Source organism: Typha latifolia, chromosome 2, assembly GCF_019914945.1.
Source record: "Typha latifolia isolate L0001 chromosome 2, TyphaL0001v2, whole genome shotgun sequence".
NCBI classification, from domain to species: domain Eukaryota; kingdom Viridiplantae; phylum Streptophyta; class Magnoliopsida; order Poales; family Typhaceae; genus Typha; species Typha latifolia.
Genome location: NC_133087.1, coordinates 1,332,712 through 1,350,761, shown reverse-complemented (window position 1 = coordinate 1,350,761; position 18,050 = coordinate 1,332,712). Strand labels below are relative to the sequence as shown.

The 18,050-nt window shown below is 40.9% G+C and overlaps 4 protein-coding genes across 14 annotated transcripts; 2 read left to right on the top strand and 2 right to left on the bottom strand.

Annotated features, from left to right (window-relative positions):
* The first annotated feature begins 619 nt into the window (after window positions 1–619).
* On the top strand, window positions 620–9,719 carry LOC140781230 (sister chromatid cohesion 1 protein 1). Of its 10 annotated transcripts, none has more exons than XM_073127133.1 (21): window positions 620–1,704; window positions 1,785–2,120; window positions 2,201–2,269; window positions 2,361–2,419; window positions 2,504–2,548; window positions 2,636–2,655; window positions 2,802–2,878; window positions 2,961–3,060; window positions 3,236–3,308; window positions 3,395–3,473; window positions 3,559–3,719; window positions 4,323–4,375; window positions 4,498–4,644; window positions 4,755–4,923; window positions 4,992–5,071; window positions 5,159–5,303; window positions 5,383–5,467; window positions 5,671–5,810; window positions 6,002–6,089; window positions 6,202–6,314; window positions 6,472–6,761. In XM_073127133.1, exons 2-21 carry the CDS (start codon window positions 2,068–2,070, stop codon window positions 6,552–6,554), a joined length of 1,839 nt encoding a protein of 612 aa, XP_072983234.1. In that variant the 5' UTR covers window positions 620–1,704; window positions 1,785–2,067; the 3' UTR covers window positions 6,555–6,761. The 10 variants fall into 10 exon arrangements, 8 of the variants coding, with proteins under 8 accessions (XP_072983234.1, XP_072983233.1, XP_072983232.1 ...); XM_073127132.1 differs by having other exon boundaries at window positions 4,323–4,381; XM_073127131.1 differs by lacking the exon at window positions 6,472–6,761 and adding an exon at window positions 9,362–9,719 and having other exon boundaries at window positions 2,504–2,655; window positions 4,323–4,381.
* On the bottom strand, window positions 6,936–9,722 carry LOC140781232 (plant intracellular Ras-group-related LRR protein 8). Of its 2 annotated transcripts, none has more exons than XM_073127135.1 (10): window positions 9,545–9,722; window positions 9,370–9,464; window positions 9,050–9,214; window positions 8,832–8,942; window positions 8,596–8,696; window positions 8,161–8,298; window positions 8,009–8,057; window positions 7,817–7,882; window positions 7,553–7,672; window positions 6,936–7,294 (listed from the first exon to the last, which is right to left on the bottom strand). In XM_073127135.1, exons 1-10 carry the CDS (start codon window positions 9,720–9,722, stop codon window positions 7,178–7,180), a joined length of 1,140 nt encoding a protein of 379 aa, XP_072983236.1. In that variant the 3' UTR covers window positions 6,936–7,177. The 2 variants fall into 2 exon arrangements, with proteins under 2 accessions (XP_072983236.1, XP_072983238.1); XM_073127137.1 differs by having other exon boundaries at window positions 7,553–7,606.
* Window positions 9,723–10,326: 604 nt separating this feature from the next.
* Window positions 10,327–11,822, top strand: LOC140782144 (uncharacterized protein At5g39865). The gene has a single exon (XM_073128560.1). The coding sequence runs from the start codon at window positions 10,750–10,752 to the stop codon at window positions 11,488–11,490; it is 741 nt and encodes a 246-aa protein (XP_072984661.1). The 5' UTR covers window positions 10,327–10,749; the 3' UTR covers window positions 11,491–11,822.
* Window positions 11,823–13,797: 1,975 nt separating this feature from the next.
* On the bottom strand, window positions 13,798–18,005 carry LOC140782695 (importin subunit beta-1-like). Its single transcript, XM_073129413.1, has 3 exons — window positions 17,752–18,005; window positions 14,335–16,761; window positions 13,798–14,248 (listed from the first exon to the last, which is right to left on the bottom strand). Exons 2-3 carry the CDS (start codon window positions 16,749–16,751, stop codon window positions 14,050–14,052), a joined length of 2,616 nt encoding a protein of 871 aa, XP_072985514.1. The 5' UTR covers window positions 16,752–16,761; window positions 17,752–18,005; the 3' UTR covers window positions 13,798–14,049.
* Window positions 18,006–18,050: the final 45 nt, after the last annotated feature.

Below are 18,050 nucleotides of genomic sequence, written 5' to 3'. Positions count from 1 at the left end.
TTTAGTTCGGTATTGTAGTGGGTGTTTGTATGCTGATGGGTTGCTTTCACCGTGTATATATAAAGGCATTTGCACTTGAAGGTTGTAAGTAAGGAAGCAACGGGAAGTAGAAGAGGCGTTTAAAATGTGAATCGTGAAAGAGTGGAGGATTAGTTTTCGGAGTACATTTTTGAACTCTTTTTACTCTGTTTTTTTTTTTTTTTTTTTTTTTTTTAACAAATGTAAAATGCTAGGAGAGAAAGGTCTGGTTTGTTCGCGGTATCTTCTTCTCGTTTCTGACCTCTTGTCCTGGATGGCTGGACTTATCGGTGGAAGTCGAATCCTAGGTGGTGGGAATTCTTGGGTTCGATCAAGTTGGGAGATGGGTTTGGCTATTAGTCTAATACCACTGTGGCTGTGCCTGGAAATGGAATTCACGAGATTCTGCAATTAAATTCTCTTATTATTATTATTTGGATTTTATACTTTTATCTGTTATTGATCAGGGTTATATATAACTGTAGTTGAAATGCCATATGTCCACGTTTGGTTACGTCTAGAAAAGATAATTTCACTGGGATGAAGAATTTAAGGTGTTCTGATGAGAATTGAATGCAATACCCCAATTAAAATGTTTACAATTAATTGCAAACGTTACTCCCAAATATAATTACAGAAAACAACCTTCAAAGCACAAAATCTCCAGTGTGGCCGAAAACTTTGATCTGTACTGTAGCCTAACAAAGTTAGCTTTCTATAAGATATTAATAAGATATCAAAAGATATTAGTCTACTTATTGTTAGGTCATAAACATCATTTCTCCAATCTATCGGGAGAAAAAGGACAAAGAAGAGGAAACAAAGGTTTCAGCTATTGGAGCAGCAAAGGTGAGGGAGGCGACGCCATTTCCTCGGCGCAGCATCTCTCGTCCCCTCCATCGTCACCGATAGGAAGCGGCATGCGATTCAAACCAGGAGAGGACGAAGGCTGTAGACTAAACCCTAACCCTAAATCCGAACCAGATACTAAGGAGCTAATCTTCCTCATCTTCTTCTTTACCACCCTCCCCTTCATGTCCCTCTCCCAGTGGCACTTCATGTGCCCTCCAAGCGCCCGACCCGTGCGAAACCTCCTAGGGCAAAGCGAGCACTCGTGCGGCCGCGCCACCGGCTTCGTGGCCGTCTTCCTCCGCCGCTCCTGGGCCTCACGTGACCCGTAGGTCTCTTCCTCCGGATCCAAGGCTCCGGATCCGATAGTTGAAGCCGAAGACGAGGACAGGGATAAGAGGAAGCGAGCGATGTCGTGGATCTGGGGCTCCGGAGCGCGGCGACTGGTCTTGCGGCCGCGTTTCCCCGTATGAGACCACGTCGCGAGAGGAGGAGATGGAGATGGGGCTTCTACTTCCGCCATATCAGGAAGAAAAGGGGGTGAAAATAGCGAGGGGCTTTTTCCGAACGTCAGAGAGATTGAAGAAGAGAAGGCTTTCGTGGAAATATATTTTGGGAATCGAGAGCGTTTCGCCTTCTTTCTTAAGCAAAATTCGCACATAACCCTTATTGTAGGGCGTTGTTTCAAAAGAGTATTAAATGCAGGGCGTTATTTGCAAACTTCTCATTCTTGGCTTGAATTCTTATTCTCACCGCAAGTGGTTGCACTCCGACGTAGAGCCTTTTGTCTGGTTCTGGACCACGACCACCAATAACGCCGTACTAGTATCGGCCAGAGTAAAGCTCCTTCACATCAATGAAGTTAGCAACGCTTTTATCCCCCCACTCAGCTATTTTTATCTGATAATATTTTGTAGATAAGTCCAGGAGCTTTATGCAAGTCGTTATAATTCGCTCGGTTAGCTGCACTCTCTGTCACGTGATTCGTAGCCCCTAATTCTAGTGCTCGCGCGGCTGCGTCACCGTACAAAGGCGTGAAATCCTCGGTATACCCCTCGACCAGTCTATTTCTTCTCTCAAGTTCGTTTGCTTCCTCCGGACAATTTCTCCGCCGTATCTTCTTCGAGAAGCTCTCTCTCTCTCTCTCTCTCTCTCTCTCTCCTCTTCCCAAAGTAGAATAAACGATCGAAAGAGGCGACGATGTTTTATTCCCATCAGCTATTAGCGAGAAAAGCTCCTCTCGGACAAATATGGTAACGATAATTCTTTTCTTCTTCTTCTTCCTCTTCAACCCATCGTCTCCTATGCTTCATGTTCGATATCTATTTCCTAGGATGGCGGCGACGATGCACGCAAAAATGAACCGGCGGAAGCTAGATAAGCTCGACATCATCAAGATCTGGTGAGCACTCTCTCGTTCTCTGTCATTTGTACTTTACAATCGATATGAGCTATTTCTGGTTGAACCCTGTGTTTGAATCGATCGAATGCAGCGAGGAGATCCTGAACCCGTCAGTTCCCATGGCTCTCCGGCTCACTGGAATTCTCATGGGTGGCGTAATCGAACTCAGATATAGTCCTCCTTCTGTCTTCTCTTTTCGTCTCTATATCTTTGATCTATATTGGCTTTTCTCAGGTGGTGTGGTAATTGTTTACGAGAGGAAGGTCAAGCTTCTCTACGGTTCGCTCTACTCTCTATCTCTTTCTCTCTGTAGAAATGATCAGAGATTATCTAATAATTTTACATTTCTTCTTCCGTATCCTGCAGATGATGTGACTCGCTTTCTGGTAACTTCAGAAGCTTCCGAAATTTATCTCTATTTTCCTCTCATTTTTCATTGCCATCTTGATCTATTCTTCTTTATCTTCTTAATATAATTCCTTATTAGTTTCTAGCTTTCTATTTTAAATTTGAATTCCAAAATTGTCATCAGGTAGAAATCAACGAGGCATGGAGAGTTAAGCCGGCTTCCGACCCCACGGTCCTTCCCAAAGGAAAATCCCAAGCCAAGTAAGCAAATCAAGTTCGTTAGCGAGGTCAGAGTAAGGGACTGAGGACCGTCTGATCATGATCTGACGGGTGAGATTCGCAGGTACGAAGCTGTCACTCTCCCGGAGAACGTGGACATGGAAGTGGAGCAGCCCATGCGATTCTCGGACGCGTCCCACGCCAGCGCCAGATTCCAACGCATGGTAACGTAACGCCCAGAATAATATTTTCTCCTCTTTCGGACGAGAATGCCCCTTCTCCAACGCACGGTGACAGTCTCGTTAATAAACCGAAATCGCTGCCTGTTCCTTCTTAGGGGGACATGAATTCAGTAGAAGAGCTATACATTTATAATAACATTGGAAATTTTTCGTGCAGCGGTTGGACGATTTGGATGAACTGTACGTGAACATCAACATCGGAGATGATGACATCTTCCAAAACCACCAAGGTCCGTTCTCCTCTCATGCAGTGATGTTTGGCTCTACTCTCGTGGTTTGGATTATTTTCTCATGGTCTAGTATTAGAATCTCTCAGCCGAAGCGGCCAATATAACCCTCTTTGACGATTTTGGATCGGGCTTGGCAGAGACAGATCTCTACAATCGCTTTGAGAGGTGAATTTTACATCGCTGTCAATACTATCTCTTTTCTTTCTTTTAAGATGCCTCAACTCAACTCATTTTTCTTTAATTCTAACAGATTTGACATAGGAGATGAGGAGACCCAAATCAATTTCACACCCCAGGATCAACCGCAAGTCCCGAGCACGCTCGTACCATCACCCCCGGGACAGGATGAGCCCCCACGAGCCCAGAACACTTCCATCCCCGCCCCTTCTCCTCCAATGCATCCACCACAAGGTCCATTCGTTTGGCAATTATATTTCGCACAAACTCTTGGGAAAGTTAATATCATCAATGCTTAGCAACATATGGATAAAGTAGGACTATGGTCCTTGGAGGCTGGTTTTGAGCATCCTTGGTTCGGCCAAGTGATGCCTATAAGCTTTCTGTGGAATGTGTTAATGTAATTTGGCCTCCCTGCTTTGCAACTCCACTCCCTTGATGCAGAGTAATGTTGCAGGTGTATCAATGCATGCATCGGTACCACCTTTTCCCAACATGCTCTCGCCCACTTTGATTGAAGGATTGCTAGAGTGGGTGCACATAAGCTGCTTATGAAAATGCCCCATAATAAAACGAAGTCCAGTTTGAAATGCATCTCCACATGGTGGTTGTTTCAGGATTTATTTCTGCTCGACTTCGTTTATCCTTCAATTTATTGGTCAGCTGCCAACTACTATATCTAGTTTTCGTTATCTCACGTTACTCATAAGTCTAGTTTAGAGTAGAGATTCGTAGCGCTACTGGAAGGTATAGCCGTAGAGGTATCATTTGGATGCTTGAAGCACTTCCATACCTTCTCTTCAACCTGCCAGTCTTTGATCACTGGTTGAACTGCAGGTGGTGCGTTCGGAGAAATTTGGCCTAGAGAACAAGAGCAGCAAGAGACAAAAGTATGCGTAAGTTAAATCAATGAAACTACTTGATACATATGTGACGACTTGTCTATTTGCAAAAGAGGAGCAAATTTATCTAGTACAACTGTGTTAACGTGCTCCCATATCGGGATATACAGAGGCAGAAACCACAGAAGAGGAAGGCATGTAGAAATGGCTATAAGGTGGTCATGGATAATGACCAAATTATGATTCCTGGAAGCATATACCAGACTTGGCTTCAGGACTCCTCAAATCTAGTATCCAAAAGACGAAGAGCTATTAAGGTTTGTCATGAACCAAGCTCCTTACTTTCTTTGCAACATTGGTCATTATTAGTATATTATTGCTTCCCTACACCAAAAGACTCCTAATTCTTGTTGACAAATATCTACAGCCTTCTAATCCTTTTCTTTCATGGAAAATAAGCAACCTCATGGACTTGCCACTAGTGGCACTGATATCTAGTTCAGAACAGCTTCCTTTTGCGCTGTACTACCCTGCCCCACTCATTGAGCTCTGGAAGAAATATACCCGGTTGAATCCTGCTAATAATTCACCTTCAGGTTAGCATATTTTCACATCCTTTCATTAGTCAATCCCTAGAAAGTGTATAAATAAAATCTTGCTTTAGGTGAAAAGTCAGCACAAGCACAAGATCAACAAAATAAGTCACCGCCTGAGAGATTATATACTCAAGATCTTCCCGGATTTGTAATTTCCATTTGACAAATCCACATTCTTGTATCTATATTTCTGATTGTATTTATTTACATCTAACTCGATATTCATGAAATGAAGCCTCCAGAGGCATTTCAGAGTGAAGTAGGATCCCACCCACTGGATATGTCCATAGAGAAGCTCAGGGCAAATCTGGAGAATATGGACAGTCAAGGATCCGATGCTACTCTACATAGTGACCATTTTGTCACTCCAGGGAGTCCTGGTAATTACAAGAATTACTTGTGGCATGGATCCATTCTCTTGTAAGCTTTAAAATATTAGAATCTGCCATCTGTAAACAGGAAGAAATTCTAGATCCATTCCTAGCTCTGGCTCTGGAGGCACTTTCATGCCTCTGGAACCTGAGATACAACTACCATCGGGAAGGTCAGTAGAATTTTACAATAAGTAATGTAGCTGCAATAGCAATTCTATTTATTCTTAAAGTATGCACTTTTACTGCTTAAATACTTGTAAGGTGTATTTCAGTGATCCTGTGCCATCTATAAAGATCGCATCTAGCTTTTTGTTTAATTCTTGTTGCAAACTATAAAAACAGTAACTTATCGCAGCACGGAACTATGGAACAGGTCCAAAAGAAGGCAGCACTCATCATCAAGAACTGCTCTCGGAAGCCTTGATCCAGTTGATGAAGATTTCCCACTGCAGCAAAATGTGAGGGACTTTAAGATGAGAAGGCTCTCCGAGGTTGGAGCGACCCCTGAGTTAGGTACGTTTATGGCTTACTTGTATCATACTGGCTAATAGAATCACTACATACAAACTCCAACTAGGATCACTACATATCAATTTCAGACTTACGAGAATATTATCTGCATCAACTTGCTCTTTTTTTTTTGTTTTGTTTTCTTTTTTGTTGAGGAAATCTGCTTACATCTTTAGCTGATCAAATTATTTCAGAATTATTGGAGGAAACGGGACCAACTCCAACCCCATGCCCTGTGTCCTCTGTTCATTCTATTGGCAAGATCACCCAATCGATTCGCACGTGAGTTTGCCCCCAGATATTGCCGTATATAAAGTTATTAGATGCAGAATCTATGATACAAAACTGCGTCTTAAGATTATAATGTTAATACCTGACCGCTAATTGTATGCAGACATCTAAAATTGCACTTTGAGACGCCAGGTGCACCGCAATCTGAATCACTCAACCAACTGGCTTTTGGGATGAATCCAACAAAGGCTGCTCAACTATTCTACCAGACATGCGGTACTCAACATTCTTTCCCTCTATCCCTGTATATGTGTGTGTGTTCTTAGTATAATATTATTAATCGCTTGTTATTTTAACCAGAGTTATGCCCTAGTTTTTATGTTGTTGCTCTGAATTCTTCCATTGATACAATTATCAAAATCTTGTTGTACAGTACTTTCAACCTATGATTTCATAAAAGTCCAACAGGTAGAGCCATATGGGGACATCTTAATTTCAAGGGGTCCGAAGATGTGATTTGCAATTAAGAACTTGAAGAAGAAAATACCAATAGATCTCACTATCCCACGGTTGATACAGTGCTACAATCCTAAGACGTCTATTGTGGCACTACTGATAGAAAGCAGGAGTTGAGTTTCTCAACGTCCGGCGTTTGTTTAAGCTAAGGCAATTTACTATGTTTCTATATGTAAAACGGTTTATATTGGAGATTATTTTTCAAAATATTGGCAAAGGATACAGCAAAGCATTATGCAAAAATATGAAGTACTACATCTTACAACCCTCATCCATATCATAATTATCATGGGAGTCTGGACTCTGGACTGTGTTTAACATGAGCAAATGCCGCATAACCCATCCATCATGGCCAACAAACTTATACTAGAGTCCGGGTGATTTTCACAAAAATAGAAATTTATTCATGTAGTCTGATATTACTCATATAATCTGACCACAATTCTGTCTGCTAATTGTTAATGTGGAGAAATTTTCAGACAACTGCGGCTGAAAATTCTCTCATGAAGTCATTAATAGTACTCATGAGTGTAAATAAAATTTGCATAGGCCTGTCATAATTGTTAGCAAGATACTCAAAAGACAATTTATTGGGATCAGCATGAAAGAAAGCTTTATAAGATCTATAAGCCACGACCATCGTCAGCACCTTCATCAAATACTCCTGATCCCACTCGAAAATCAAGTTGCTTTTGATGCTTTGATCGACGACGCTCATCAAACTCCTCCCATCCTTCAACCTATGACAGTAGGTATAAGATCATGGCAGTTAATGATGATTATCCTCTGAAGGACAGAGGAAATGATATTTCATATTAATGGAATTTGCCAGCAGTAGTCACATAAGCAAAATTGGGCGAGAAAGGGAGTCAAATTTGTTTGATTCAGAAGTTTGTAAAACACTATATATAAACAGTAGCAACCGAAGAAGCCTTGGCAAACTCCAACTAGACCAACATTCAGTTAAAAAGAGAATGGTAAAGAGAAACTTGCCATACCTGCCGTAGAACATCATTTGTGATTTCCGTGCCATGGAGATCAAGCGTAGAGAGCTGAGAACACATTTTGAACAATGTCGAAGGTAGAGATTTAAGACCATTGTTCCTTAGATGCAAAGCCTATTCATAAGAAATATGAGATTTCAAGAAAGATAGAAGTTGAATTTCTCATTGCATCCCGTGACAAATCTTAGCCAAGTTTCAACTGCAGGTCAACCTATCAAAAGCTAAATTGAAAAACTCCATACAGAAGAAAACAAAAACCTTCAAATTGTGCAGGTTCCCAAAAGTTTCTGGTAGCTCGGCTAAGAGATTGGATGACAAGTCAATCTGCTTAATTCAAGCATCAAGGCAAGCGTGTCAATTAACACTGAATGAAATTATATTCCTGATACTGTGATTCTATAGAAGTTTCTAGCAATTAACAAAACGTGTCAAAACATGGAAGATAAGTACCTCAATAAGAGATTGACAATTTCCTATTGATGATGGCAATGAGGTTATCCTGCCATCAGATGAGAACCATGTTGGGACAACGTTAATATAGAAGCACCAAACTACAACATGGCAAGCACCGAATCAAAAAGTTACCTCAGGTCTAGCACTACCTATTATTGCTTGCATTCAGAATTTGGAGCTGCTTCAGAAGTCCTATTTCTTCTGGTAAGCTTGTCAGTTTATTATTCGCAATATGAAGTTGGCAAAGAGAAGTCAGTGTGCCCAATGTTGAAGGAAAAGCAGTTAATCTGCAGAAAATTTTCATAGTCAAGACACTGTTGCCTTTACAGGCAAAAAAAGAAATTAAGAAAAGATAGCACTCTTTAGACTCCATTCTACAAATAATTTTTGGTCCAAGTTCAACTCAGTAGTTAGTTTGAGGGTAGATTAGGCAGAAAAACCTTAATTGTGCTTGAAAGTTATCCTAAGATAGTTTCTCCTCTTGCTAGTGCAAGGAGAAACTACTTGAGTGCATAAGTTAAAACTAAAACCAAACTTCAAAAATAAGACATCGAGGAAGTACTGAAAACATTGGAAGCACTCACTGATTTTGATTTAAAGAGAGAACTGTCAAAGACTTGAGGGATGATAAACTTTCCCAGCTTATCTTCCCGTCCAAAATATCATTTGCATTCAGGAACAGTTTCTAGAGAACCGAACAACAAAAAACTTTGTATTAGAGCATCAGCTGCACCAATAAGATGTACTAAAAGGACCTGTTCTTCAATAAGTGGAATCAGTAGTAATGCAATCGCCAAAAAAGTGGTATAAGAATTATTACATTCAAAGATTTCAAAGCACTGATCTTAATTGACACTTCTTGAATAAAATTATTGCCGAGGTCCAATACTCGTACTGAGGAACCGCATGCCCAAACTTCATCAGGAACTTCCTACGAGTTCAAAGGTTAATGATTAAGTGTCTGAGTTCCATCCTTGAGAACAAAAGATAATTTTGAAGGCGAAGAGAAAGATGAAGCAAATAGTTAAAAGAGAATACCTTTAACTGGCATTCGGACAAGGCCACGACACCGGTTGATTTCCAACGATCGCATCGATTTCTGTTTAACACTGTCTCAGTTTTATGGATTTGGCTCTGTTTACCATTAAAAGTCCTCCTCGTATTGGTTGATGATGAAGTTACTTCTTTGGTAATAGGACCATCCTGCTCAAGGATAGATCGGTATTCAGAATTGCTGAATGCTTTTTTTTTTTTTTTTGTTGACAGAATGCTGAATGCTATCATTACTTTATCAATTATATCAGAAAAGTTTTAAAAAAACCCTAATTAAATGATTCCATCGTCGGACAGGAAATTACCCCTTGATGCAGGCCTTGAGAAGCGATTAGCATGACCTTGGATCCATCGGTGACTTGCTGCGACTTTAAACTCGACGAATCCGCGAGAACTTTCCCTGTGATAGAGGTTCAGTTGTTAGCGAGATTTGTAGAGCAAAAGGGAGTGGGATTTGGAGTGGTTAAGGGGTTTTGGTACCTTTGGAGATGAGCTTTTGGCCGCGAGGGATCACGTTGGTGAGGGGTTGGAGAAGGGATTTGAGATCTCTCACCGTGGAATCGGGGGAGAGGGAGATGGGAAGTGTTCGACCGCTGAATTTGACATGGACGGTGATGGTGGAACTATCCGGAGATGATTTATCCCCTGCGACTTCCATCGTCTCTCTCTCTCTCTCTCTCTCTCTCTCTCTCTCTCAGCTTTTGCTTCTTGGTCCATGAGATTAGATCAGGCAGGGTATTTTTGACCTTTTCAATTGATAAAAAAAAATATATATATATATATATATATTTATCAAAATAGTAAGTCGATGTGTCCAAATTTTGAAAATAATTTCTTAAGCTATTAAGAAATGATGATAAGATTATATAAATCTTCGTTTTCTTAGTCTCTTACAAGTAATAAGATTTGCTTCCATAAAATAAAAAAAATAAACTAAATAAAGCTATGGAAGATAAGTAGCTGACCAACCTTATTCTATTTTTTTCATAATAAAGTATTAAGTTGGTAGTATAACCTGAGAAGTAAGTCATATGTTCTAATATATCGGATACACGTGTTAGCTCCTGCGTGCACTGGAGAAAAATAATCCATTCTTTATTATTATTATTATTATTATTATTATTATTATTATTTTGTAATTGGATTCCATTTTAATTATGCAATCGAAGAATAATCTAGTCATCATTGCTCTACACCATGCCGGAAAAGAGCAAGCATGTAGATCACGCATGATGTTGATCGACTCATTGTAAGGTTCCTATCACATACTAATATTATCAAACTAATTCCTCCTTTCACTTGAAAATTAATTTCAATAAATATTTAATTAGATATAATAGCTTCAGTTAGTTAGTAAGTAAGTAATTAATTACCAATGTAGTGGTCGAATAAAACATTACTAGTAGGAAATAGGAAGAGGAATCCCATCCATACATCCCCAATTCTTCTTCCCTCTTCTCCAACAACCTTAACCGACCCACTCGAATAGCTTCCCCTCTTATTCCCCCCAAAATTAGCATAAGAGGAACCATAGAAGAACTACTCCCTTGGATAAATTTAGGACCCCCAAAATTTTATCCCCTCCTCCTATTCTCTTCTTTCTCCTCCCATCTCCTCCTTGTCTCTCCAATCTCGCTTTTTTTTTTTTGTTTTTCAATCTCTCCGTCTCATCGGGAGTCGCGTTGATGTGGCCGCCGTGGGGAAGAACCCCTCGCGGCAACGACGCCGCCGCCGCCGCCGCCGCACCTCGGCTTCCTCGCTGCCCATCCTCGTCCCTTAAAGATCTCGGCGAACTCGTCAAAGACGACGCCGACTTCACCCCGAGCAGAAGCGCCAGCGCCAGCGCCAGCCCGAGCCCGAGCCCGAGCCCGAGCACGTCGCCGAGGCCGCCTCTCCTCCACCGAGTCCGCTCCGCCGCCTCGGCGCTCAAATCGTGGCGGTCTTTCTCCTCGTCGCACCCCGAGGAGAAGCGGATCGTCGTCTATTTCACATCCCTCCGCGTCGTCCGCAAGACCTTCGAGGACTGCCGCGCCGTCCGATCCCTCCTCCGCGGCCTTCGCGTCGCCGTCGACGAGCGAGATCTCTCCATGGACTCCCAGTTCCTTGCCGAGCTGAAGGGCATCCTCGGCAGGAAGCAGCACCTCGCGCTTCCCCAGGTTTTCATCGGCGGCCGGTACATCGGCGGCGCCGAGGAGGTCCTCCACCTTCACGAGAGCGGCGAGCTCAAGAAGTTCGTCGACGGCGCGCCGCCCTCCGCCGGCGTCTGCGACGCCTGCGGCGGCGTTGGCTTCGTCCTCTGCGGCGGTTGCAGCGGGAGCCACAAGTGCTACAGCGAGAAGAGCGCCGGATTCCGTAGCTGCGCGTGGTGCAACGAGAACGGTCTCGTGCGGTGCACGGAGTGCTACGGATCGACTCGCGCCGTCTGATCAAGATCGTAGGGAAGCGATCAATTCTTAGCGGCGGTGATCCATCAGGGACTAGAAAAAGGTATACTTCTTCATACGATACGATAGAAGTATTCGCGAGAGGAACCGAGACGAGCTGAAATGCTGCGTTCAATGGTTAATTCGATTTGCAAGTTTCAATTTCTCGAGTTTTTTCTTTTCTTTTCTTTTTTAATATTTCTTTTTAAGATTTGATTTCTTATGAGAGGAGGAGGAGATATAGTTTGGAGTTTTGAGTCCTTATTATATTTCTCGTATGTAATTTGTGGTGATTTGGACATAATAGAGACTTTGCAGAATAATCCCTTTTTTTAGTTTTGTTTTCTTTACGACGAAGATATTATTATAGATTAGGCGAGGCAGCATTTCCGAGATGTGCAATAATACGTCATGATAGAAGAGCGTGAAAAGGGTCAGGGGCAATATTTCTTCGCATGCTAATGAAACAAGAAGTGAAATATAAGATAAACCTAAACTTGATCTGTGCCTATGGATAAGGTTATCATTTTGGACCTTTGAAAAATTAAGCTAATCTTTCCACACAAAAAAGAAATTAAGGTATAATAATCTCAAAATATATGCATGCAATGCTTCTGTATAAAAAAGAAATTTCTTATTTATAGATTTTTCTATACCCAATCATTCAAATATAATCTAAGATTTAATTTGTTTAGCGTCGAGATGTTGCATAATTGGATACATCCGAGGACCCAATTAATGGAGAAAACATTGTCTGGTGGATGGGTCTTTAGATTTCATAATGTTGCTATGTTCGTTTAGGCCAAACACGTAAAGGTGGATGGGTTGTCAATTTCCGCGTCTGACAGTCCACCGTTAGAAACGATTAGATATATATATGTGTATATATATATAGAGAGAGAGAGAGAGAGAGAGAGGCACGTGAAGGTTGTTCTCGTTGGTCGATTGCCTCTTTGATACGGTTGCAGTGGTGAGAGAGAGAGGGTTTACTGGTCCCAGCTACTATGAACTAGAAAATAGATAGCAAGAATGATGGTAGCAGCTCCGAAACGAAAGCAACCCCTAGTTTGGTTGGAGCCTAAACAACATTATAAATTTGTTGTTCGTATATTGAATTTGAAGACCCCTGTTGGCTGTTGCAGTGCAGTGATAGGAGTATACCTATACGATGCATGAGATTATGAGTTTAAGCGTATTGTAAATTTTGTGAAAAAAATAATAAGATAGATTGTATATGTGTGTCTTCTTTAGTCAGTTGTATATTATTTATTTCTTGGCTCATATATTTAACTTATATATTAAAGAGATCTAATATTTATGTTTACTGTATGATAAACCGACGACCTCTCTATTAATTGAAAAATAAAATAAATTTTTTAGCTGTACAAAAGGGTTATGGAGTTCAACCTATAGTAACTCTTGGTTTTATTTTTAGTTTTTTTTTTATTTATACATATACTCTTCTAAAATATCATATATATTTCTAAAATTGATATTTATATAAATATTTTTCAAAAAACTTGATTTTTATATGAATAACTTTTTAATAAAAATAAAATTTTATATAGATACATATGGAAACCAATAATAAATACATTGCTTTTTGTTGTTTTATCTATTAAATACTTCAGATTTTAACATGTAGTTATCAGAAAGCTCTATGCAAACTATTAGGTTTTAAAGGGTATTCACATAAATAAAAAATTTAGAGAGATAGAGAAACAAATAAGCAACTTTTGAGGGATACATATATATATATATATATAAAGAAAAACTTTTATTTTTCTTGGTAGGCTCAGATTGGACGAGGTTTATAGGTAAATAACCAACCCAACCTTTGCTCAGGTTTTAAAAAACTTGACTAAGAAGAGAAGCAACTTAGAGTTGGGCTAGTCAGTGCAGCAGCCTTTTACATGTTGAAGGAAAGCTCTGGCCTTGTGGTGTTTCTTGCTGCCTTCCATAAGAAGAGAGGAATAATACCAATTTTCCAAACTGTTCTTCCAGTGCCGCTGGTTTATTAGATTTGCCGTGCTCTGCTTTTTGCCACCATGGAGGAGGTGAATAATAATCTGAGTGCTATTTCCAGTCATGTAAGCTTTATGGATACTCCAAATCACCATTCACCACTGATGGGATTAGATTATTCATCAAGGAATACATCAAAGAAAATATTAGATCTCACTTCTTCCACAAGAAAACTTGTTTCTCGTCCAGAAAAAATTAGATCTCAAGGGCGTTGAAAACTAGTTCTTTTCCTTTCTAAACAAAAAAAAATTAAAATTAAAAAAAAAAACAGAGGAAATGTTCAAATGACAAAATGACAAATCACCACAGACAAGTGGATGCATTTACTAATATGAGTTCATGGACCGCAGTTCCCCGAAAATGGCAAATCTCTGCCACTCTACAGATCCAAAAATAAAAACAGAAACTAAAGACACAACATCCTATGATACATTACTAAACAGAGCGCCTTTTGACTCCTTTGGACCTACAAAATAATAAACTGGCATGACAAGAAACACAAACCGCATTTTACTGCAAAGGGGGAAAAAACTTCATTTATGAGACCAAGACTCGCTTGATCATTCCTTGGGTCCAAGTTGCAGTCTCCTTCAATTGGTCATCGTTCGACTGAAAGCACTCTCCCAGGAAATCGACATGGAAAGTACAGTCCTTAAACAACACTTTTGTGTTTGGACCAAGTGTGTCCGCAAGATCCCCCATCACAGCAACTGCAGCTTTAGTCACTCCGTCATCTCTAGAAAAACATAAATACAAAATATATCATGAGAATTCACATCTACAGCATATAACTGGAAATTAGGAACTATATGCGATACCCACCTGCTTTTGTCTCTAAATACAGCTTCTGTGAACTGCAGGAGATGGCTTGCATAGGGCATCAACAGTTCGGCTTTTGCACTTTTGAATCCCTGGAGTATCCCAGACCAAGCCTCAAATATGCCTCGTCTAAGTTGGTTCCCATAATCCAGCATATCCTCATCACTGATGTCCAAACGAGAGCAAAGTTCTGCAGCTCCTTGCAGCATAGGAATAGCATAAGGAACATATTTCTCAAAATGCTCCCCGATTGCAAGAGCAATATCCCCAAAGCAGGAAAATATCGGAGGTTTAACGGACCGATGAAGCAATGAATTTGAGAGATCCTTGAGAAGAGCACTCATGATACCATCGCAGAAGGGAAGCACCTTCTCATCCAAGGCACGACATATATCACCAATCACACCAACAGAGATAGAGCAGACCTGATACTCCTCAAAATTCTGTAAGCCCATCTCTAGATACTTGTAGAACTCTGACATGTACTTGGCAAACTCTGCACCTGTAGCATAAGCAAGAGCACCAATTGCAAGCATTGCTTCTTCATGCACGGTAGAACTACGACAAGCAAAAACTTTGAGAAATAAGATCATCATCTGATCAGCAGACTGCACAATTACAGCTTTTGCATCTGAGTTGCTCAATTTCTGAACAATAACTTGAATAACACCACAAAGCAAAGCTTGCAAATCGCTTTGCTTTTCTCTGTCATCAGAGGAAATAATTTGGATATCCAGCGTCTGGCTTAATCTGTTCAAGATTTCATGCAATAATTGGGCAATCATATTTGAAGTCTCGGGTATGCTGCTGCATCTGACCACCTCGTTCAATGTTTCATATGCAGAAGCTCGAAGCCTAGAATTATCGCTGTCAGCACGATCAGCAGCAGAAAGGAGAGCTGAAATGATATCACCAAGATAAGGTGTGAGTAGTGATGAACTCGACTCAGCATATTCATAGCCCTGGGCAAGAGAATAAATCGCCCCACAGACTTTCTCAGCCACATTAGGGACATCTCTAATACTCTCCAACAATACAGACATGATACGAGGAAGATTAGCACTAGTTATTACCGGATGGGCACTAGTTGGAGAGTGAAGGAGCTCAAATATCCTACCAAGAGTCCAGGCTGTAGTGTCCTTAACATGACTATTTTGGTCTTTCATTGCATTAAGCAAGAAATCCAATCCAGCATGAACTAGGGGTGCAAGCTTTTCAAAAGAAGGACCTTCAAGAATAGAGCCAAATGCAAAGGTGGCTGCCTCGCGGCTGCGCCAGTCAGACTTTGTTATATTGGCCTCCACAAAAGGCATCACAAGAGGCACTACTGCATCCCCAACAGTCCTTGCAATGAGTCCAAGGCAAGTCCCACCAGCCATAGAAAGATTCCAGACACCATCATCTTGGTCTTGATCTTCCTCTTGCTTTAACAATGTTTCTAACAGCATCGGTACAAGAGAAGGAAGAGCCTTTTCAATAAATCGAAACTGAAGAGAAGAGCTGCCATCATCGGATCCTTCGTATTCTTCTTGTATTTCAATCTCTTCGTCACAGATTGTACTCCAAAACTCAATAGCTTGAAGTGCCACTGGCTCCTCGTCTCCCCTCACAGCACTCGCAGTTAAATTAAATAAAGTCTGCATATAAGGCTCTAAAAGCTCATAATATGTGGAGGCTATAGAAACAAGGCACTCATAAGCTGCCTGTCTAATCTCCATCTCTTTAGATATGGCAGTTTCGCACACAACCTTCATTATAAAATTCCTCTCCAGTTCGTTCTCAAAGTTAGTTTGAGCAAAATCAAGGGCATTATACAAAGCTCTAACAGCAGCAAGACGGACTTCCGGGCTGTGCTCCATCTGATTCATTCCCTGCACCACAGCAGTAAGAACAGCATTTACTTGATCTTGCTCCAAGTCCTGAGGAGATATCTCCTCGCAGACATATCCCAGTGTTTCCAGGGTTGCCTGTTTTAAGGATGCAGGTGCATCTTGCTGTGTCATGTTGTTTAGCAACTTCGCAATGAGCTCCTGCCATTCCCTTCGAGGGATCTCAATTGATGCAACCTTGGCAATAGCTTGAGATGAGGTATGCCGTGCTTCAGACACAGATGAACCAAGGGTCCTCAACAAGGATTCCTTGATCTGAACCTTGATCATAGGATCTACACTGACCCATTGCTGGGTTAATTCTTCTTTCCTAACAGAATCTTTTGCATCTAAAGAATTTTTTAGGATAAGACCAGCAAGTCTTCGGGATTCAGGAGGTTTGTGGTCATTTGACAGCTCAACTGATAAGGAGAGGAGGTAATAGGGGAGATTCTGCTCCTGAAACTGCTTGAGGTTTCCTTCTGCAACAGTACGAGTCTGACCATCAGGAGACTGAGCAGCTAACAGTACCTCCGTGATCTCCATAGCCATATTGAAAACACTGCAAAACATGCATAGAACCAAAAATCAATTTACATTTAAAAAGAAAAGGAGAAAACAGAAAAGTTTTGTAAAGGCACAAGACAAAGGAACTCATTTCTAGAAAAACAAAATAAATATAAGTCTGTATACACTATCCAAGGTACATATGTATGATTTCTTCCAAATTCAAGGGCCTTGAAAGACCAGATACCAAGAAGAGATCAGTTAAATCAGCCAATATGAAGACTTCACAATTATCAATAGCAGATTTTTCTAGAAAGTTGATCGCAAAGCATACAAGAAAACTGAATTTAAGAAGAAATTTTGTAAATTAGATTTATCTTTCAGTATTAGTGCTACATCCTGTTTCATAAAGCAGCTCAACAGTCCAATCACTATGATATACAATATCGACAGCCAACAATATAGTCACAATATTCCCATAACAAAAAGGGACACTGCATGCTCACGAATAAAAAGAGGATAATTCAGATTATAAAAGATTATATGAAGAAAAATAGCTCAGCCGCACAACCAAGAGAAGCTCCTATTCTACGTGAGATCTTAAATAGTCCAAAATATACCTACTTTTACTGTGAAAATAACAAGATATAACCGGAATGCCAGTTATCACAACTAGAATAAAACCACCAAAATTACAACGCAAGAACAACTACTCTGCCCAATGTTAATCTATATGCCGGAAAGTGCTATAGTAATCAATAAACAAAAACATCACCAAACGCATACTAAAACCCTAAACTCATCTCGCAGCGGAACACCAGAAATCGACACCCAACGGAGCCAATGACCGTTAATATCTCCAAAGAAGAAATGAAACAGCAAATCACCTAGTGACTACTGCGGTAACCCTAGATCGGCGCTGGAACAACACCATTAACTCTAAATGCTCGAGCGACAGCTTTATCATCGAATAAAACCCAGCTACAACCTCGAATCTAGAGAAAAGAAAAAGGAAAGTACAGATAAAAGATTCGAGGACCAATACCTCGGATTCGAAGCAGCCGACGGACTTCCAAACCCCTCCTCCCACGAATCAAAGAAACAAGCGATCTAAGTATCCGAATCGCTCGCCGCTCGAGTTATCGATCTCGCTTAGGGCTCAAAAAGAAGGGAGGAGGAAGGTCGGAAGCACGGGTTGGGTGGAGTTTTATAAAGGGTTTTCGATTTGGTCGGAGAAGCGGGAGGGTGTCGGTGCGAGAACCGCAAAACCCTAATTTTCGAATTGTGAGACGTCGCACGTGGCTAGGGACCCAAGTCGAGCCCTATAATAGACCGCCTAAGGTT

Excerpts from the sequence above, each read along its gene's own strand:
- LOC140781230 (XM_073127127.1), top strand. The coding sequence starts at position 2,068 with ATGTTTTATTCCCATCAGCTATTAGCGAGAAAAGCTCCTCTCGGACAA. Across the intron at positions 4,645-4,754 it reads AAAGACGAAGAGCTATTAAG|CCTTCTAATCCTTTTCTTTC; the intron begins GTTTGTCATGAA and ends AAATATCTACAG. Across the intron at positions 4,924-4,991 it reads TGCTAATAATTCACCTTCAG|GTGAAAAGTCAGCACAAGCA; the intron begins GTTAGCATATTT and ends ATCTTGCTTTAG.
- LOC140781232 (XM_073127135.1), bottom strand. The coding sequence starts at position 9,722 with ATGGAAGTCGCAGGGGATAAATCATCTCCGGATAGTTCCACCATCACC. Across the intron at positions 8,299-8,595 it reads CTCTCTTTAAATCAAAATCA|ATTAACTGCTTTTCCTTCAA; the intron begins GTGAGTGCTTCC and ends AATTTTCTGCAG. Across the intron at positions 7,295-7,552 it reads CAAATGATGTTCTACGGCAG|GTTGAAGGATGGGAGGAGTT; the intron begins GTATGGCAAGTT and ends CTACTGTCATAG.
- LOC140782144 (XM_073128560.1), top strand. The coding sequence starts at position 10,750 with ATGTGGCCGCCGTGGGGAAGAACCCCTCGCGGCAACGACGCCGCCGCC.
- LOC140782695 (XM_073129413.1), bottom strand. The coding sequence starts at position 16,751 with ATGGCTATGGAGATCACGGAGGTACTGTTAGCTGCTCAGTCTCCTGAT. Across the intron at positions 14,249-14,334 it reads GTATTTAGAGACAAAAGCAG|AGATGACGGAGTGACTAAAG; the intron begins GTGGGTATCGCA and ends ATGTTTTTCTAG.